Source organism: Oryx dammah, unplaced genomic scaffold, assembly GCF_014754425.2.
Source record: "Oryx dammah isolate SB20612 unplaced genomic scaffold, SCBI_Odam_1.1 HiC_scaffold_8, whole genome shotgun sequence".
Lineage (NCBI taxonomy): Eukaryota > Metazoa > Chordata > Mammalia > Artiodactyla > Bovidae > Oryx > Oryx dammah.
Window position 1 is genome coordinate 41152304 of NW_024070192.1, and position 22389 is coordinate 41174692.

The 22389-nt window shown below is 39.4% G+C and overlaps 1 protein-coding gene and 1 non-coding gene across 5 annotated transcripts in view; both read left to right on the plus strand.

Annotated features, from left to right (window-relative positions):
* Positions 1 to 22389, plus strand: part of SSH2 (slingshot protein phosphatase 2) — a 238596-nt gene that overhangs the window by 185786 nt on the left and 30421 nt on the right. For all 4 annotated transcript variants that reach the window (XM_040243850.1, XM_040243853.1, XM_040243851.1 and 1 more), the window contains 6 exons: positions 4475 to 4596; positions 9364 to 9432; positions 10221 to 10286; positions 14551 to 14745; positions 18451 to 18544; positions 18679 to 18807. In XM_040243850.1, the coding sequence (XP_040099784.1) occupies positions 4475 to 4596; positions 9364 to 9432; positions 10221 to 10286; positions 14551 to 14745; positions 18451 to 18544; positions 18679 to 18807 (675 nt within the window). The remainder of the gene's footprint in view (positions 1 to 4474; positions 4597 to 9363; positions 9433 to 10220; positions 10287 to 14550; positions 14746 to 18450; positions 18545 to 18678; positions 18808 to 22389) is intronic.
* Positions 7909 to 8012, plus strand: LOC120867520. The gene has a single exon (XR_005721942.1). It is a non-coding gene; the product is annotated as a U6 spliceosomal RNA (small nuclear RNA).

The window sequence follows — 22389 nt, forward strand, 5'->3', positions numbered from 1 at the left end:
ATCCAGAGACTCCTTCAAGCTCTCTTCTTTTGAAGACAGTGTTCTTTAGTCTGTTAGTGTCACATCTGAAGTCTATTTTAATTTTAGATATTAACTTTGCTTTGTTCTTTTGGCTAGAAATTAATATTTACATACTTTTGAAACCTTTCTTTCTGATGGATTGGGTGAGCTGCATGTCTAGACATTGGGACTTTATAATGTGGCTTCCCTCAGGGTAAACATGGCATGCAGGGGCATGATGTAAGTCTCGGGGGAAAGAGATTAAAGGTGCACCGTAAACTTCAGGAGGAGTATTTCCTAACTTGGGTGATGCTGACGAGGGAAGTTACTGTATCAGTTCTTGAACTGTTTGTAATCAGATAAAACATTTAAATGGGGGAAGTTTTACCATTCTTTGATAGATGAGCTTTGAGAACAGTGGGGTTCTTATCGCTCAAAAAGTGTTGTGAGATGACTTCTCAGACCTAGGATTGCTGGATCTAGTTCTCCTGAAACTTGTATTATGATTCCAAATATAGCAATAAAGGGACTTTCTTGGAGTACTTTTCTCAGTTGCTATTGCTGCCACCTTTTAAAATCCAAAATGCTATTTTATTTGGGTAATTAGAGTAAACCTCAGTAGTATCCTTTTCAATGAGAGCTTCAGTTAATCAAATGCATTCAAATCATTGTCTTATTCAGGCCATCTATTCCATGGAAATTCTGGAAACAGGAAATACTGGAATTGTAGCCAGCTCTAATATTACAGTATTATCTACAAAATGCTAGTTTTAATTATATTTCTCTGATTGGCTTGATGAATTCACTTATTAGATATTGTTAAATTCCCCCTAACAGAGGAGTGAAATAGATCTCAAACCTGGGTGAGTATTAGGTTCGTCTTTATCCTGTGGCTCTTACATTTTAATTTAATTCCTTAATCTAGAATCTTGAAGCTTACAGGGAATTTTGAAGCCTCAAGTTGATTTGAGGCTTTGCAAAAAAAAATTATTATTATTAAAATTTTAATCTTATCCTTCTAATTAGGACATAGGTATTAAATTAACATGATGGCTTCCTGACTCCCTGATTAAAGCCCCATTTCTACTTAGTAAAAATTTAGTAATAGCTGTAGGTACCATCTAGAGGTCCATGATCAAATCCCAAGACCTCTAAGTGCAGTTCTTCCATCTAAGAAGCTGAAAATGGAGTGAATCTGTGATATGCCAGTTGTTGTTGTTTAGTCGCTAAGTCATGCCCAACTCTTTTGTGACCCCATGGACTGTAGCCCACTAGGCTTCTGTGTCTGTAGAATTTCCCAGGCAAGAATACTGGAATGAGTTCCCATTTCGTTCTCCAGGAGATCTTCCCAGCCCAGGGATTGAACCCACATCTCCTGCATTGGCAGGTGGATTCTTTACCAGTGAGCCACCAGGGAAGCCAGTAACTCAAGCCTAAATCAGAGTGAGATGACTGAGACCTTTCCCATTAGGTTTGGGATCTTCTGTTATGGTTAGACTAAACAAGGGAGGGCCAAACATTTGAAATGCTCTTTACATTTTAAATAGATACATAGATAAACAAACACACACCTCACTTGTAAAAGAAACACAACTAATGTTTTATTTGAATATCACAAACTTGCTAACTTGGCCTGGTAACTTACATAATAGGTAATATTTACGGAGTTTGTTTGTTTGTTTGTTTCTGTTTTTACTTGTACTGGCTTCTGCTTAGCTAGTCAGTCCCCACTAATAGATGTAGAAGTTGTAAATAAATGACCAGAAGCACAGTTCAGTTGTCCCCATCTGCATGTGAGCCTTTCTAGAAATCTTCAGAGCTTTGACAGCATAAAAGGCCTCTAACATACATATTCAGGAAACTGAACAGTTAGGGCTTGCCAAAACAGGCCCAGGTTTAGATATATAATAATACCCAGGTATGTAATAATACCTGAGATCTTGTTTATTAAAAATTCTAGTTTACTTGCACCAGGTGTTGGTTAATTTAATATTTTGTGGAGTGTTTCTAGAATCTCCGCGTCTACGCTGCCTCCCAGTCCTCCGCATGTGCATTGGCTACTACCCGTTACTCTGTGCGTATAATGCTCACTTGATCTGAGCCCATGGGACGAGACCTTTGTCGCTCTAAATATTAGTTACCTCTTAACTTCTCACAGGTGAATTTGGTTTGAAATGTTCTGTTATTTCATGGAACATAAAAGTCAGCAGTACAGCTGTCTGCCTGCTACATGGAGTCAGAATGGTGGGAATTACATTCTTGGTCTATGAGCTCTTACTAGAAACAAGCTTTAATGTAGCTACTTTGGTATCTGTACTCACAGGTAGCTTTTCCTCGGAGAGTCAGAGTAGAGGCAGAAAGACAGCCAGGAGCGCCTCACCTCTGCCTTACTAAGTGGGTCATTTGATGGCTCTTTTTTTTTTCTTTGCCTATGAGACCATCACCACAGTCTATGCCATGGACATATTCATCACCTCTGATTGTTTCCTCCAGAGACTTCTCTGGTGGTCCAGTGGTTAAGAATCTGCTTTCCAATGCAGGAGACATGGGTTCAATCCCTGGTTGTGGAACTAAGATCCCATATACTGTGCAGTGTGGCCAAAAATCAATAAAAGTTCCTTACAACCCTCCCTCCATCCATCTTCTTCCTCCTCCTTACAATGATGATGATGGCAACAATTAGCAGAAGACCTACCCTCTTAGCAAACTTTTTTAGTAGACTATTTTTTAGAACAGTTTTAAGTTCACAGTAAAATAGAGCAGAAGGTTGCAGAGACTTCCCACACACCCTCTATACCCCCTCATGCATAGCCTTCTCCATTATTACTGTTTCCTACAAGAGCTAATTACAATTGATGGACCTGCACTGACACATCGTTATTATCAAAGTCCGTGCTTTACATAAGAGTTCACCCTTGGGTGTTGTACATTTTACAGGTTTTGACAAATATATAGTGACATGTGTGTAGTCTACCACTTTAGTATCATACAGAGTTATTTCACTGCCCTAAAAATCCTTAGTGCTCCTCTAAGCTCTGGCAACCACTGATCTTTTTACTGACTCCATAGTTTTACCATTTCCAGAATGTCATAGAGCTGGAACCATGCAATAGATATCTAGCCTCTTCTTGTTGGCTTCTTTCCCTTAGTAATGTGCATGTATGATTCCTCCATGTCTTTTCATGGTTTGACAGCTCGTTTCTTTTTAACACTGAATAATGCTTACTCCTTGGAAGGAAAGTTATGACCAGCCTAGATAACATATTAAAAAGCAGAGACTGCTTTGCCAACAAAGGTCCTTCTAGTCAAGGCTATGGTTTTTCCAGTGGTCATGTATGGATGTGAGAGTTGGACTGTGAAGAAGGCTGAGCGCCAAAGAATTGATGCTTTTGAACTGTGGTGTTGGAGAAGACTCTTGAGAGTCCCTTGGACTGCAAGGAGATCCAACCAGTCCATTCTGAAGGAGATCAGTCCTGGGTGTTCATTGGAAGGACTGATGCTGAGGCTGAAAGTCCAATACTTTGGCCACCTCATGCGAAGAGTTGACTCATTGGAAAAGACTCTGATGCTGGGAGGGATTGGGGGCAGGAGGAGAAGGGGACGACAGAGGATGAGATGGCTGGATGGCATCGCCGACTCGATGGACATGGATTTGGGTAAACTCCGGGAGTTGGTGATGGACAGGGAGGCCTGGCGTGCTGTGATTCATGGGGTTGCAAAGAGTCGGACACAACTGAGCGACCGAACTGAACTGAATGTTCCATTATCTGGGTGTACCATAGTCTATCCATTCACCTACTGGAGAATATCTTGTTGCTTCCCACTGTTGGAAGATCTTAAGGTAAAACTTGGGCATCGTGTCATCTTACTCCAGATATTTAAGAAAAAGATATAACCAACAAGGCCATTATCATGCTGACAGTAAGCTCTTAATGTCATCTAAGACCATGTGCATATTTGAATTTTCTGAAGGCCCTTTTAAAATAGCATAATTTTGACAAAAATAATATAAACTTCTGATATCTGAAACAGGAAAATCTTATAGTGCATAATCTAAGAGTTCAATAGAGCATAATCCTCTGGGATATTAAACTTTGCTTTGTATTATAATTGTTGGTGGGACTTGGATCTGTGAGTCACAGACCACATTCCACTCTTAGGTCAATAGAACATGCCAGGGTAATTGTTACTGTTATAAATTATCCAACAGTAAATGTTTATTGAGCATTTAGTATATGCCAAGCATTGTACTTCACATGCATTATTTCATATGATTCTTATAACCCAGTGGAATACCTATTATTATATCCCTTCCAAGTAACTTACTGAAAGCTTTGTAGTTAATACATGAGTTGGAATTTAAATTTAGGTCTCCTAACTATGGCTCTGCTGTCTCCCTGAGTATACTTTAAAATGGTAATATAAAAAGGGTTGAATGATCTTAAATTGATCTTGTAAATTTCTTAATTTCCAGGCTGTAAGACTAGAAAGTACTTACCAGAATCGAACACGCTATATGGTAGTGGTTTCAACTAATGGTAGACAAGACACTGAAGAAAGCATCGTCTTAGGAATGGATTTCTCCTCTAATGACAGGTATGATACCTCAAATGGGAGGATGGGGTAACCTCTTTTTGAACAACCTACTCCAGTTACCTTTTGAGTTATTACAAGAACATCGTATGCAGTTCTACCTCTAAAACGTTCAGCATGTAAAACTAGAGAACATCAAAAGTATCTTAGACACGATCTTTAGAGACAGAATTTTGTTTAGTGATGTCTTTGGTTATGTGTCCCTGATTTACCGCTGTTCCTTACCTTCTTCCTCTCATCTTTAGGTGGTAATGATACAAAGCAAATGGTTTAAAGTTCTATCTCCAAGGAAGAAAAGAAATGGCTTTTCTTTGCAGTCCACTTTATTTTAAGCCATAATGACTCACTTGGTGATTCTGGGGCACACATCCTTTGTGATTTTGTACTAGTAGGTTCCGGGGGCAAAGAGCCCACTTTAATTCTCGTCTCTTACATTCATGCCTTATACCTTGCTTCTGTCAGATGTCACATTTCCTCTTTTCTTCTTCTGTGTTAGAAAGGAGCAGGGAAGGATGATTTCTAAAACTCAAAACAGAACCTTTTATAATATTCACCTTTGACTTTAGCAGCACTTTATATCCTAAGATTAAAGATATCACACAGAACCTGGCTCCTTTGTGCCCTGAAGGTTTGTCGCTTTCTTTTTTTATCTTCCCACTTTTTCTGGAGAAATCTTAAGAAGACTGTGGAATGTAGCTGCTAAGCAGATCTTTGCACTGTAGATAATAAGCCTCAGGAAATCCTGCCAGATGTCTCAAAGCATGGACTTCCTGGTTCAGGACTAGAGTGCAATTGTGGAGTAGCTAGGGGTGTGACCCAGGCTGGGAGAATTGAGCCACAGAGAGCAAAGAAAACTGAGAGCTCTTCACATTGTCCTAATGTTGGAAGGGGCCGGCGTGGGGAGGTGGGGTGGGGATCACACTGTCACCAGAAAGATTTTCAAACTAGTGTTTACCTGAACTTGAACATAGCAGTCAGCCTGAAAATGATTTGTGGGTTCACCAGGATCACAGGGCCAGAGTTGTTACCTTGTATACCACTTACAGCCTTTAATTGTAATGCCCTGAAATTACACAGGATTGAAAACCACATTTAGGAAGCTTTTTCTCCTGCCCGGTTTTAACCTCTTCTGTTAGCAGATCTTTCAAGAAGTATTCACCCTATAAGAATACCTATCTTGCCTACATTCATTAGTATTTTAAAATCCCTGACTTGGGTTTTTATCTTTCTAGATCTGTACTGTCTAGTATGAGAGCCACTAATCACATTGTAACTATTTAAATAAAATTAAATAAAACTAAAGTTTCAGTTCCTCTGCCACGACTAGCCACATTTCACATGCTCTAGCTCTGTGTGGCTTGTGGCTTGCGTGTTGGACAGAACGTTTCCATCATCACAGAAAGATCAGGTGGACAGTCCTGCTCTCCATCTTACTTCCGTTGTTTGGTTCTCCCTGACCACTCCTTTGGAAGTCCCATAAAACAGGAACTGGAGCTGGGTGGACACATCATTTGAGTCTTGCCCGAGAGAGAGAAGGTGACTACTTCAGATTCTCCTGACCCAGAGTGTGAGAAGTCAGGTGTCCAGTGCTCTCTCTCTTTCACTTTGTCCTGAACATCCCCAGAAATCATAAAGAATGCTTATTAATGTGAGTGTCCAGTAATTTACCCTCAGTAAACTGCATCTGTCTTTGGTAATAGTCCTGCCTGAATCATATCTGACCAACAAAAGAAAATTTCTATTTATGGAAGATAAAATGTGATAAGGAAAGTTAGAGAAACTAGTTTTAATTCTGTTTGGTAAATTTGATATTAGAATTATTCCCCTATACCCTCTGTTTGAATGAGCTTAGATAGTAAGAAAAATGCTACCTACTTCAGAATACCATTGCTCAGGTAATCTAGTATCATTTCTGTCTCAGTTGCTGTTTAAGGAACCTGTATCCTTTTGTATCTGAGAATAGAAAAAGTTAATGTTTCAAAAAGGTATTAAACCAGAGTGGAACCCAGAATGTTTATGACATGCTTATTCAAAGGATTCTCAAAATCTATTACAGCCAGTTTATTTAGCCTCTTTATAAGATTTTTAAGTATTGTGTTATATTTTAAGTAATAAATTTTTTAATAAAAAGTATAGCTTTAGTTTCCAAATTGCATTTGATATATATTTCAAGTTATAAAAGAGCTTTATGATGTTTTAATTTTTCTTCATTCCACCAATACCTTGAACATGTCTGGTACATAGAGGCACTCAATGAATATTTTTTAATGAGATAAGTATCTATTAAAAGAAGTAACTATATATTTTTTAAATTAATTTATTTATTTTTTATTTTACTTTACAATTCTGTATTGGTGGAGAAAATCTCGTGTGACTCAAGATAAACTAGATAAAAATACTAGATGTGCCTAATTCAGGCCTCTGTTTCCTGTCATGTGATGAAGCTACTCCTTAATGTAAAAAAACATTCTAACCTTAATACAAGCAGAAAATGTGATGTTTGGTTCCTGCATATCATTGTCACTTGTCTAAAGTTTAACTGGTGTCTGGTCACAAGCCCATGGATCACACTCCTTTGAACCTTTGGTACCTTGTTACTTAATTTCTCAATTTGTCACTGAGCTATCGACCCTTCATATACTTGTTGCTAGGACCTAATTAAGCATTTGCTTAAAAAAGAAAAAAAAAAGTTAAACTCACTCAACCTTGGGAAGCCATTTTCAAAACAGGTTTTCTCTGCACCCATCTCATCTATTCAACAAAAAGAGTGGTGGAGCTGTCTTCCTCCAGGGCCTGGCACAAGAGCTATTCAGGAGTTCAGGCCCAAGGTTACAGTGTGCATAAGCTGTTCAATCTTTTTTTTTTTTTTTTTTTTAAGCTGTTCAATCTTGATCGGAATCTCCTACTCTGGAATCACTAGTGGCGTTTTGAGTAATACAGGCCAGCAAGTGTGGTGCACATTAGACACAGCAAATGACAACCCACTCCAGTTTTCTTCCCTGGAAAATCCCAGGGATGGGGGAGCCTGGTGGGCTGCCGTCTATGGGGTCACACAGAGTCGGACACGACTGAAGCGACTTAGCAGCAGCAGCAACTAGGGGACGGCCTCCCTTAGCCCTGCAGTGACTCCAGCGATGGGAGTTTCATGTTCCATGTATTGTTTTTAATGCATTATCATGATGTCCCCCTCCCTGCCCTGCCAAAATCACTCTCCTGTTTTATTAGAGCACCCACTACAGATTCACATTCAACATTTGTTTTACATGACAATACAGTCATATGTATTTTTCACTTAAAAAATTTTTTTTCACTTTAGTGCTCGTTTCGGCAGCACATATATTAATATTGGAACGATACAGAGATTAACATGGTCCCTGAGCAAGGATGACATGCTAGTTCATAAAGTGTTCCATATTTTTTAAAAAACATATATATATATATTTCACTTTAAATATGTTAGATTTTTATGATAACTGTATGAGGTTTAGGTTTTGTTACCTGCATTTTAAGATGAAGAAATTAAGGCTGAGAGGGGTTAAATAACATGTCAAAAGGAATTGAAATACTGAAGGAGATTAGGTTCAGATCTTTTGACATAGTATAACTAACTGCTCAATAAATGGTAATTGTTACGTTTAGGCACTGTTGCACACATTTTTTTTTTTTTTGGTGTGCTATCTAATTTAATCTTCAAAACAGCCCAATAAAGAAGGTATATTTTATCCCAGTTTTACAGATAGGAAACTGGAGCACAACACAATTAATTACACAGTTAATGTCAGATTCCAGAGCCCCTCTGACTCCAGAGCCTGTGTTCTTAACCATCCTTCACTGTTCCATCTCCTGCATCCAATGTTCTTTCTCCTATGTCATGCTGCTTTTCTAGATATATTGGCAGGGAGAGAGTGTGGGAGCTTTTGGGAGACTAGATGGAAGGGAAAATGGCTTATGGCAGCCTTAAGGAGAAGAAGTGGCAGAAGTCTAAGGTAATTATAGTTGTCCAGAGAAGTGGTGTGGTAGACTCAATTGGGAGTCCATGGTTTCCTATCCCAGCCTGTTCCACTAACTTAAAACTAATTTCCTTCCTGGAATAGTGTGTGATCCTAGAGCTACCCCTTTGTCAGTTGTTGAGAGTCCTGTTCACTCTGTACTTCAGCAGTGCTGTTTCAGTGCATAGCCACCAAGCACTGTTTTATTCATTTAAATGGCAGTGTGTCTATTTTGTCTCTCTAAGCCATCAAACATTACTTTTCCCTTTTAGACTACTGAGTATATCCTGGCATTTAATAAATCTATGTAAACCTCGGAATTAAAATTGAGCAAATCACAGTCAGAGATCTGCAGTAACCAGCAGTAGTTCTTGGTATTACAAATAATTCTTAGAATTGACTTGGGAGCTGTAATCTTGGGCTGAGCCCTGCCAGTAGCGCATCAGCCATCACCTGGTCTTTTCAGACAGCAGCCATTGGCAACACAGCAATCCAGAAGCTGAGTCAGTTAAGTTTTCTTTGTTAAATATATAAGTATCTTACTAATAAATATAGTTAGTTATATAACAGATAGTAATATAAGTATCTAACTAACTCTTTAAACACCTATTTAAAACAGCTTCTGGCACATGCATTGGATTTGTTGTAATATGTTAGAAATTTCTCCACCTGTGTCAGAATTTAGAACTTAGGGACTTATCCTTTGTGGTGAAAGAGTTAAAAAAACAACTGCTTCCCAGGGTAATAGAACGTAACTTACGGACTATTTCTTGTCTTGCAGTAGCACTTGTACCATGGGCTTAGTCCTGCCTCTCTGGAGTGACACCCTAATCCATTTGGATGGTGATGGGTAAGAGCTTTCCCTTTTTATTCTCCTACAGAAAGCCAAGGGGTGGGGTTCCATCTTAGTGCCCATTCATTCAGCTGAATGGGAGGCCCATTGTACCCAACTGAACTGTCATATCAGCAGCTCAGCGAGTCCTTTTAAACTCCTGTTTTGTAAAGTAGAGTAAAAATATACAACTTGCCAGAGCCTCTCACTTCTGTTCTTCTGGGCTGACTATGGTAAGAATCCAAACAAAGACGAGCTAGTCTGTTGGCTCACTCTTTAGTCTGAGCATGTGGGACTGTTGCAATGCTCTCCCAGAGGATGATATGTTCTGTTTCAAATAACCTCTCGCTGCCTCTGCCAGCTGTCAGCCTACAGTATAACCCATTTCTGTGCCAGTTCTTTCCAGTGACCCCCCCACCCCCACCTCTTGGTGTTTTTAGAATGTGTCCCCAAGAGACCAAGATGTTTGCTCCAGTTTATAATACCAGGGTCAGGTTTACTAAGAACCCGCAAGACTTCCAAGTAGAAATATACAGCAGAACAATTTGTCCATAGCTACAGCTGGGAAATGGTATGTAATTCCCTGACTCCAATGTGGGAGTCCATTCATGTTGCTTAGTAGATAAAATCAGACAATTTGTTGAAGGACTTTTCAGTCAAGTCCTACTCCAGTTAACTTCTACATAAAGTACTTGATACCTTCTCCTGAGCCAGCAGTTGCTAGCCAAGGAAACAACCTTGAAAACTCACAGCTGAGATAACCTAGTCTCACTTAACGGATTTTTGTTTCATTTTGTTTTCCTTAGTGGGTTCAGCGTCTCAACAGATAACAGAGTTCACATATTCAAACCTGTATCTGTGCAGGCAATGTGGTAAGAGGACTTTTAATATCTCTAAAAAGTTTTTTTTAATATGTTATTGAAACAGTATTTTGTGAGAAAGTGTATTTGAAATGGAACAGTTCTTTATGAAAATGCCTGGTGATCTGTTTGTGTGTACAGGATTCTCTGTGATCTGTTTGTGTGGCCATGAACATTCACGACTGTGCATTAATTTCCCCTTTCTTCAGGTAATCAGGGATAGCATTGATGGAGTTACATTATATATCGATGTTTCCATTTAAATTGTTGGCAGCTGTTTGTGACACTATTTATATAATGCACATAAATTCTAGAAAAAATATTGTAGTTGTTAATAACCATCAGCTGATGTACTGATACTTCTGGGGTTACTTACGGTGTGTGTCAGGCATTGAGTGCTTTACATAAGGATTACATCTAATCATCACACCAACTCCCCAAAATAATATTATTAGCTCTTTATGATGGGTGAGAGAGGTCACATAACTGGCCTACAAGTATCTCTTACATTTAGACAGAATAGATTCTTTTTCTCTTGTTCTGGATTATCTAGAAAAATGATCCAATATAAGCAGGGAGTGATGTGATTCTTAAGATTCAGAGTCATCCCCCGGTCAGGGATTTGAGTTTCGGTCCCTCATTCAGTTGCCTGTTCTGTAGTGGAGTCCCCATGAGGAGCAGAATGGGCAGAATGCAAGCCAAAGGAGAAATAAAGGAGCCTGAAAAAGACTCCAGGGAGATCACTTACCCCTGAATAACTGGATTGATAGGCTTGAAGTGGAGGCAGTCCTAAAAGAGAGTCCACTGAACAATTAAATCTTATCGCCTCATACAGTAATTGAGATCGGACAGAGTTTCAGGTCATGTGTTTAGACCAATTTTTAGTTTTAGGCCATATTTCAGTGATAAATTTCTCATAGAAAAACTCATAACCTCTTTTGACTAAGATTCAGTTAAAAGCAACTGACCTGCAATTACACACTGCTGTATTCAAAATGGATAATTGACAAGAACCTATTGTATAGCACATGAAATTCTACTCAGTGTTCTGTGCCAGCCTGGATGGGAGAGGGGCTTGCGGGAGAATGCGTACATGTTATATGTATGGCTGAGGCCCTTCACTGCTCACCTGAAACTACCACAACATTGTTCATCAGCTGTACCCCAGTACAAAATAAAACAGTTAAAGTTTGAAGGGGAAAAAAAAGCATCTGACCTGTACCAAATAAAACCCAACAGCCTAAGTCCCATAAATGCAGTGTTCTCAGCTATATTTTGGGGAGGGATACAAAGCAGTCTTAATTCTTTAGGATTCAAGTAATTCAAGCTTTGATGTTTTAAAGTAGACTGACTAGTCCTAGCTCTGTTAGCTTATTGCAGAATCAACTTTTTTTGGTGTACCACATGGGGAGTAGTGAACTGAAAGTCACAGGAAAACAAAAAACCCTAGTAGATGATGTGTGAATCAAAGCAGCGTTTAAACCAGGTGTTTCCTTCACAGGAAGGTGGTTACTATAGCCTCTCTCTCCCGTACACAGCTGAAATACAAGGTGGCTGTGCCTTGAATGTGTTTTAGGGCACTTGTACCAAATGTTTGTGGCATATGTTTTGAAGCATGTGTTTCCTGGATGAAGAAAACATGCACTGAATATTCTGTATGTTGTACTAAGCTGGCTTTTACTTTAGAATATGTGTTCATGCTCAGTCGTGTCCAACACTTTTTGTGGCCCCTTGGGCTATAGCCTGCCAGGCTCTTCTGTCCATGGGATTTCCCAGGCAAGAATGCTGGAGTAGGTTGCCATTTCCTCCTCCAGGGGATCTTCCCAACCCACACGTCTCCTACACTGCAGGTGGATTCTTTACCTGCTGAGCCTATGGGTGACTAGAGACTTGAATCTGTGTAATGAAACTGAAATTTGCTGAGAATTCGGCTTCAGTTCAGTTCAGTCACTCAGTCGTGTCCGACTCTGCGACCCCATGAATTGCAGTACGCCAGGCCTCCCTGTTCATCACCAACTCCCGGAGTTTACCCAAATCCATGTCCATCGAGTCAGCGATGCCATCCAGCCATCTCATCTTCTGTCGTCCCCTTCTCCTCCTGCCCCCAATCCCTCCCAGCACCAGGGTCTTTTCCAATGAGTCAACTCTTTGCATGAGGTGGCCAAAGTACTGGAGTTTCAGCTTTAGCATCATTCCTTCCAGTGAACACCCAGGACTGATCTCCTTTAGAATGGACTGGTTGGATCTCCTTGCAGTCCAAGGGACTCTCAAGAGTCTTCTCCAACACCACAATTCAAAAGCATCAGTTCTTCGGCGCTCAGCTTTCTTCACAGTCCAACTCTCAGAATTCGGCTTAGTTTGAGTAAAAGGAAGCATTTTAAAAGATTCTGTGATTTTGTTCTTTCGAGAAAATCTAATTCCCTAGTAGAAATGGACTGGCATGTTTTCCCAATCAAATTGGTCATATTTTATTTTTTAATGTACATTATATGAGATTGACAAGGATTTAAGAAACAGCACTGTCATAGCCTCACTGATGGGAAAATAAACTGGAGTGATCTTTCTGGAGAGTGATTTGCCAGTACGCTTTACCATTTTGTATACCCTTTGTCATAGTGATTCTGCTTCCAAGAATTTATCCTGAGGTAATAATCAAGGGTGTGTGCAGATTTTTAACTGTAAGAATCTTTATCAGTTGTTCTAATAGTATCAAAAAAATCGAAAGCAGTTTTTAAATGTCTAGAAAACTAGGAATCAATTAAATTCCAGTACATCCATGTTTCTAAATATGCAGCCATTGAAAATTATCTAGTTGAACATTTATTGACGTGGAGAAATACTGACAACAAAGTGTAAAGTAAAAGAAATTAAATGGTATACAGAATATGATCATGTCTTTATTTTAGATCTCTGCAGAGATAAACAAACTGGAAAGATCTATACTAAAAGCTTAACAGTTGTTATTTCTGGGTGGTCAGATTACAGGATATTCCTGCCTTTTACCTGAGGTCCCTAAGTTTTCTAAAATGAGCAGGATCATATTTATTATGAAAGAAGAAACAGAAAAAAGGCATTTTTCAGCAAAAGATGTAAATATATTGGCCACAGAGTTCTCTCATAATGTCCTTTTCCCTTGGGAAAGAGATATTAATGTATAGCTAATAAGACATTTCATTCAACAAATTTTAACTTTGAACTAGAAGGCTTTTTGGTTTTTTTTTAAAAGAAGGCGTTCTTTTGGGCTCTTGAGATATATCAGTAAACAAAAACATAGAAAGATGCCTGCTTTGGTTTTTCCCAAGTATGTAACCAAAACAGTATTTTTCAGTTTTGTTTACCTTTCTTGAGTGCCTAGATTTGGAGTCAGAGATCTAATTAGTCACAGAATAACCAGAGCTGTTCTTAGAAAGTAGCTCAAGGGAATGAATAAATGGCTTAAAGTGACTAGGAGACTAAGGCAGCAAAAATGACAAATGTCACTAGAGCAGTACATCCTGGAGATAAAAGGACTTGTCCTCAAGGCTTAGGGACATCTGTCTCTGTGATCTTTGTGGAACCTCTAAGAATCATAGGGAATATATGCTCTACGTGACCCTGTGCCAAGAGAAACAAATCTTTGTGTAGTAAACGAAGATCTTTCCTTCTCTAGTGATACGGGCCATAGTGTGGTTCCAATTATAGCTGTATATAACCATAACTATATCTAACTGGGCCTCCCTGGTGGCTCAACAGTAAAGAATCCACCTGCCAGTGCAGGAGACACAGGAGATGTGGGCTCAGTCCCTAGGTTGGAAAGATCCCCTGGCGAAGGCAATGGGAACCCACTCCAATATTCTTGCCTGGAAAATCCCATGAACAGAGTAGCCTGGTGGGCTACCGTCCATGGGGGGGTCACAAAAGAGTTGGACATGACTTACCAACTAAACAACAGCAACAAATATCTAACTATATATAATTGTGAGCTCATGGTGAGCTCCGCAGGCACTTGGACCTATTTTCCACTGGTAGGTTGTCAGTTCTCATACTCCCCTCCACCCCACCACCACCTTTATAATGCATCATATTTTTCAGCAAGAAATGTCTAATTGATTGCTATGAATAGATAATATAGTATTATTAGAATCAGAATCAGAGAATCTTGATTTCCAAGCAATAGATTCTCTAGAGGCCCAATTCTGTAAGATTTTAAAATGGGAACAGTTTGGGGTATACATGGATTGCTGGCCTTCAGGTATCCCCACAGGTCTCCAGTCTCACTTCCCAGCCTATCTTTCAGGTCTGCACTGCAGAGTTTACACAAGGCTTGTGAAGTGGCCAGAATGCATAACTACTACCCCGGCAGCCTGTTTCTCACCTGGGTGAGTTACTATGAGAGCCACATCAACTCCGACCAGTCCTCAGTCAACGAGTGGAACGCGATGCAGGATGTGCAGTCCCACCGGCCTGACTCTCCCGCCCTCTTCACAGACATGTGAGTCGCCTTGCCGGGGACCCCAGACATCGCCTCTGCTGAGTTCTCGGGGGTTTGGAAGCAACATGTTCCTCCCTCATCTCTCCTCTTAGGGAGTGAACCTTAAGGGTGATACTAGTCATTGTTGACACTACACATCTGCCACACAAAGAACCCTGTTCTTTCTGTGGTACGTGAAGACCGAAGAGTCTCACCTGGGCACAGCGGAGTCTCCACAGTTAGGGGCTGCAGTACCATGAAGTCCCACTAATTCCGGTTCCACTAATTGGAAATTTGAGTTTAAAGGAGTTCGGCTGAGCTCTTGTCTTTGCATCATCTGTAAAAGAAGCATTTGCTAAGCAAGTTAATGACGTTGAGAAGCTTTAGCGCAGATGTTTTAAACACTTCAGAAAACGTTTCCAGTCAATTTAAAAGAATACTGACATTGTTATGCTTAATTTTTAACTGATTTCTGCTAAGATTTTTTTTAAATACATTTTATAATTCATGTCTTACTCAGCGCCGCATTTGACTTCTCAGGTCTGTAGATTTTTTATTAAATCTCGCTGCTGTGCTGTGAATTGGATAAAGACCTAAGTTGAAGCTGATGTTTATTTCCTTTTAGTTAGGTCTGTGTGTTGAAACTTATGTGACTGTTTTGGAAATTTTTTCATACCTAGTTCCTGCTTTCGAAATTAATCAGGATGTTTATTTTGTTCTGAATTGATCTTTCAATACCTCCAAGGTATTTTCTACATCTGAGAAAGAAGAGTAGCAACTTACTAAAAGGATCTTACACCCCTTCGCCTTCAGATTCCTGAAGTGACACCTAAACAGTTCATGATTTTTTAAAGGCTTAATTTAGATAAGAAATGCTTTTTTACTAGGAAACAGTGAAATTTCCAAGAATCGTGTACAGGGAATAGTCATTAAAAAAGTGGAAACTTTTCTGTGTAGGATATGATTGGTATGAGGGCCAGTTAGTACTAAGTAGCTCTAGTCCCTTCAAGATTCCACAGTAACTAAACAGATAAGCATAGTATGGCCTTCAGAATTGGGGGCAGTGTTTTATTGTTGTTTTGGTTTTGGTTTTTTTATTTTGTTTTGTTGTTCTTGTTTTGGACATGGCACACAGCTTGCAGGATCTTAGTTCCCTGGGGTAGAAGCTCAGAATCTTAACCACTGATTGCCAGCAAAGTCCACATGAGCAGTGTTATTGAATTACTCTTTATGACTGGTTGATGGGTGTCAGAGGAACAGACGTCTCATCTGTTTTCGTAAACAGACACTTACAGAAAACCTTTCTTTTCATTTTTCCTGATTTTATTAGAGAGAATTTGAAAATTATAGCCCCCAAAAAGAAAGAAAATGAAATTGCCTGTAATCTCTTTCTATCCTTGAGCAAAAATAAATAAATATATAAATATGTAAAATATAGTCCCTGGCACATGGTAAAGACCCATTAAATGCTAATTCTTCATATGTACAATATAACCACAGTCTTAAGATACATCTAGTAAACAAGTGTCTGTCTATAGTAAAAGAGACTGAGAGCTGTAGGTCAGAGTACTAATAATCACAGAAGGATTTTCAGTGATTCTTGTCTTCTTTATGTATGTATGTATTTTCCAATTTTTTTTTTTAGTGAAATTGAGGGAGAAAGTATGTTTGTGATGTAATGCCTTTTCCTTTCCCTCTTTCCTAAGTTGACTAGAAGAGCCTTAAAAAGAATGCTGAGGATACAGAGAATGTATGCCAAAATGGACTTAAGTGCACCACTGTGAATAAAGTTTATATTATGAAATCCAAGGAAAGTTGAGAAGGGAACATAGGTATATGGTGCCTCCGGTGTAGGTCAAATGTTATACTAGGCACTTCATCCATAGTATCTCATTTAATTGTCATAAAAACCTCATGAGACAGAGAGTATTACTGTTCTTCTTTTATAGAAAAGGAAATCAGGCTCAGTGAAAGAAAGAAATTTGTTCAAGGTCATATAAATAGTAAGTAGCAGGGCTGGGGTTAAAACCCAGGTGTGGACTTCCCCTGGTGGTCTAGTGGTTAAGAATCTGCCTGCCAATGCAGGGGACACAGATTTAATCCCACATACCATGCAGCAGCTAAACCCACGCCACAACTACTGAGCTTGTGCTCTGCAACAAGAGAAGCCACTGCAATGAGACGCCCTCGCACCGCAACTAGAGAGTAGCCCTGGCTTGCCACAACTGGAAAAAGCCCACACTCAGCAAAAATAACTAAACCCAAAATTTAAGAACACAGAACAAGCAAAAAAAAATTAAAAGAAAAAAAAAAAAACCACCCAGGTGTATTTGCTCCCAAACACTCTGCCCCAATAAGTGTGAAGGATTGGGAGAAAGACTGCTAAACTAGGGAATCGAACCCATTGCACTCAGGTGCTAAATTTTGTTTTTTTTAGACCAATGTTTATTTTTAATAAGACGACTGAAATGTGTAATTTTCTACCGTTAGCTGTGTCTAGGATAAGTGGTGGGGAGCGTGGTTAAGCATTTTATTCCTGGTCAAGACTCGAGTGCTTGAGCTGATTGACAGGGAAATGGCATAGGTGTTAGCTGTACTCTGCAGGGTTCATGAGAAACTTATGAGTCCAAGTGGTAGGGAACCCCAAGGTTGTAGACTCAGAGCATCCATCTTTGGAGATTATACTGAAGCTATTTTTGCAGCCAGTGATAAGGCTGTAGGCAGCAAAGGCAGGCAGGATGCCTGAAGGCTTAGTCCATTTCCATTTCCAAATAAGGAAGTACAGAACGGATACCTTCTTGAGTAGGTAGGAGGGAAGCCGGAGGCAGAAAGAGCTCCCTGTGAGCCCCACTCAGATGCTGCATCTTAAGGAATAATGCTTTTAAAGAGAAACATCCCGTTATGTTGAACCAGTATCTTTCTAGTAATTGGAGAATCAGCCTCCTAGTTTGATTTCATAATAAAGTTCCAAGGGAAGTTTTTATTTTTAAGAGAGTTGGAAGACTAATAGAAGCAGCATTATCCTGCAGGTAGAGTGTTAAGCTGGGCAAAGAGTTCTGGTTCTCTTGCCATCATAAGTGATGGTTGGCATATCATTTAACCTCTCAGTTGTTTATTTCCTTTATCTGTGAAATGGGGATAATAATTTCACAGAAATACTGCAAGAGCTTTTGTGAAAAAGGAAAATATTTTGGATAGGGTACTCTAGGTAGTTAATCCTTGAAATTCATTTTGGAAGAGAATTTGCTCCATTGAAGAAGGCAGAAATCACTCTTCTCTCTTTCCCAGTCATAGCAACAAATGATCAGCACTTGGTGGCATTTTTAAGCTACAAAAGGCGCAGTTCCATAGTAGGCCATACCCAGCTTGGTTTTCTAGCTCAACAAGCGGTGTTGAGGGTTACTTGATGGAAATGGTCCTCCATTAGAGTACTACACTCAGTGTAGCCTATTTGTCTTTACTCCTTCTTGGATCTTTATACATGAATGTATTTATGGGCTTTTAGACATGTACAGTCTCTTCAAGTAATAATTTCTCCCTGTTACATTCTATACATTCGGAAAAGAAACTTTTTAAAATACCAATTTCTTTTTTCCCTGCCTCCAGAATATAAATTTAAGATTAACGAAAGGAAAAGCCTGATAATTTGGAAACGTAATCAAATGACACATTCATTATCTTGGTCAGTTTCCTACCTAAGAAAAATCACCATTTCTCTCTTCTCAGACCAACTGAACGTGAGCGGACAGAGAGGCTAATTAAAACCAGATTAAGGGAGATTATGATGCAAAAGGATTTGGAGAATATCACATCGAAAGAGGTAAGAGACCTTGAGTCCTCATTGTTCAAGGCTAGAGGTAGATTAATAATAGGAGGGGGGCTGGAAATGGTGAGCAGTTGAAAGTCCAGAGGGACCATTCAGAGATTAGTACAGTTATGTCATCTCTGTTTCAGATACGAACTGAACTGGAAATGCAAATGGTGTGCAACTTGCGAGAATTCAAGGAATTTATAGATAATGAAATGATAGTGATCCTTGGTCAGATGGATAGCCCTACACAGATATTCGAGCACGTGTTCTTGGTAAGTCTTAGGGCCTTTAAATTTAAAGGGCTGTGCCGAACCTCGTCTCTACCAGCTCATGGGGGGCAATCATCAAATTTTATTATACTTAAATAAAATGTAGCTTATGTTAAAAACAAAGGTAATAAATACCCAAACCTCATCACCTCCTAATTATTTGACTACATTTTACTGTTATCTGTGCTCTAAAGGTTATTTACGTCTGTTGTGTGGTGGAAAGGTTATATAATGGTATGCTTCTGCTCATTTCTTCCTAGTTACTCAATGACAACAGTTGACTATGGTGGGAAATTTACACCAAGGAAGTTGGCAGATGCTACACATGAAGGCTTTTCTCCCCATGGGTGGTTAAAGATCTCATGCTATTGGAAGTAATAGTCAGTCACAAAGCAGACCAGTCCAGTGTATACAAATAGAATGATCCTTGGACGTCACTCTTTCACATCTGCCAAATGGGTCTAAGGTCTGATACATCTGAACAGAGCAGAAAACCACCTCTAACAGAGACTATTGGACTTTCAAAATATTTGAAACCCTGCAGCTACATTTTCAGTCCCTCAGTTACTTTTTGATTACCGAATCTTCAGTGACTTAAAATTGTTCTTGATGGTGCTGGACATTCAGTGACTTGTAATTAGCCCAAGGAGAGCTCTCTGACAGATGGATTGGGAAAGATTCTAAAACCCCAAGACCGATTTATCTCCCAAATATTAAAAGACTTCTTGTTTTCATTTGTACATGGTAGTGGGAACAAGGATACACAAGGATAATTAAAGTCAGTGGAGAACACCAAAACCTCACTTTTATTTCTGGTTCTCACATACTTTGACTAAAAATGCTGACAAGGAACTAAATCGATTGGTTTGAATTTCACTTCCTTTCTCCGATAAGGACATTTGTGAGCTGTGAAATGGTTAGAAGCTGGGAAACAGGAAAGGGGAATAAATGCACAGGAACTGACTAAACTGGATCATCTCACTCTGAATATGAGTTTATTTCACCCAGCAGTTAGACTTCATGCCATTGAAGGCTTGTGCCCTGAATTAACTTGTTGACACTTTGGAGTGTGTGTGCTTGTTGAGTGATTCATGGGGTGTATAGCTATGAAATTACTCATGAAAACCTGTGAGCTGGGAGGGGAACTTCTTTTCCATTACTTTAACTTGACCAATGTGTGTTGCCATTTCTGGATATAGATCATACGGCAAAACTGTCACTGACCTTTCCATTTGTGTAGCACCTGGCTTTGCTGACTTTTGTGTGTAATTCTATGAGGGCTTAAGTATTCCCGGTTCTTGTATCCTTGGAAAGAATTTTCTGTGTTGTCCGTAGAAAACGAATGAGTCATTCATTCAAATGGACCCTGCCCCCAACTGTCTCCATGTAACATGACTAATTTTTATGACAGGCAAGTGCCTGTAGCCAAAAATAACTCGTTAGAAAGTGACCAAAGCTATAAAGTTGGAGTTGCTTTTCCACTGAGCTTGAATCTTAATACGTAAAAGGATGCAGACATGATAAATGTCAAATTCGGTCACTATCTAGCTGTTTAATTTCAGACATACTTCCCTGTGTTTCGGATGCCACCCTCTCAAGAACTACCTTCTCCTTACCTCCTCCTCAAATGTTACTGTTTTAGGACATAAATACACGTTAATAGTACTTTAAACAGAAAGAACAATCCAGTTCTCCCCCAGATTAGTCTCTAATCAGCTAGAAAGGCCTTTGAGCATTTGTATCAATAGATTCATCCTATTATTTCATGATTATTGGCATAGTCTTCTGTCTTGGGTTTTTCTCTTACTACAAAAATAATTCGGTTTCATTGCAAAAAATTTAGACAACTTTAGAAGACAATAAACGACATTTAATCAACACCAAGAGAGATAAACACCCTTGTCCTTCCTTATATAATACTGCCTTCTAGCTCTTTTTTACTTTTTTAAATATGTATCTATGTGCATATTTTTGAAAAAGGGAAAATGTATTCAGCTTCAGATATAATTCTGTTTTCTTGAAATGGACATGCTCTTTGCCTTGTGAATATTTTTCTTTTGAGGAGGGCAATTTTTGAACTGGAGAATTCTGAAATTTAACTTATGCAGCAAAATAAGTGCACAAACAGGTTGTCTAAACATCTTATTGTACCTCTTCCTTCATGGCTTCCTCCCTTTGTTTGCATCGCCACATCCTGTGTCCAAACCCGTATCTCTTCTCCAGTGAGTCTGTGCTCCACTGGCTTTCCCTGCAGTTGACTTGGAAAAAGAGGTCTTATCCAAACTGCAAGTGGTGGTGTTAATTTTCTGCAAAGTCATTTCGTCTTGTTCATAGCTGCCATGCCTGGAGTGCAAGCAGATTGTGTGAAGGGTGGCAGCAGGAATTCTCCCCTGCCTTAGGAAGAATGCTCAGCTCTGTAGTGCGCTGCACAGAGATGTTTATTCGGAAACGTGTCCAGCTGATATTGAGAAGAAAAGTATAGAGCATAATTTAAAGAAAAACCTGCTTCGAGAAGACAGGGTTGATTGGTTGGAAGCCAGGATATTTCCAGAAAAAGTTTTTCCCCACCCTTAAGAGTGTACTACTCCTCTGAGTTGGAAGCCTTTGCCCAGCCAAATCTCAGTATCAACAGCTCTCCTGGAGGCTGTCCGATTTGGCTGAGAAAATGCTAGATGTGAACAGAGATCCTTTGCAGAAAGGCCGGCAGCTTTCTTAGTTAAACAAGGGAAACACGGAACTATTGGACAGGCAACCAGTAGTTTTCTTCGTGAATAAAAAAGTAGTCAGACGTTTACCACTGATGGTTATCTTTTTCAAGATTTGACATTACAAATCCTTTTAAAATAAGAGTTTCCATTTCAAAGAAACATTAAGGTAAGTCTCTTGTTGAGGATTTTTGCCCCTCAACTGGAGATGTGTATCATCAACTTTTTAGAAGAAGAAATTGTAGAGCTTGTACCACAGTAAAGTGACTCACAGCGTTGATGCTGTAGCTATGGTATGATAAAGATTTGGACAGGCATACCAGTCCTTAAAGATTCTGTGTTGAGCTGTATGGTCTTAGCAGAACCCCCAGGACAGTCCTCCTCCTTTGCCATAAATGTGCTGTCCTCTTATATTTTGCTTGGAATACTTGGTCCCCAACAAGGCTATTTCCTAAGGATAACATTTGAAAAAAAAAAAAAAAAAATCAGTCACTTCAGTCTTTGGACCAGAGTACAATGTGGGTGAACCAAAGTGAAAGATGGAAGTGAACTTATTTTAAGATGTATTGCAGTTTTAAGATTTCATTTTATACTTCTGTACAATTAAAATATGCTTAGCATAATTACATAGAACTCAGTGAAAACCCCCATGGAAGTATGTTGTTGTAAGCCTGAGAAACATGGAGAAAAAAAAAAGATTGAGTTTGTGGAGGACCCCAAGAGGCTAATACGCATGGCATTGGTATTAAGGACAGAAAAGTAATGACACCATGTTGATTCCAGTTCTTCCAAGCTAAAGCAGCCCTAGGCAGAGCCCAGGTCACTCGCTGTGAGCCTCACTAAGTCAGTAGCTGATGAATTTAATTTCTTTTGTTTCTGG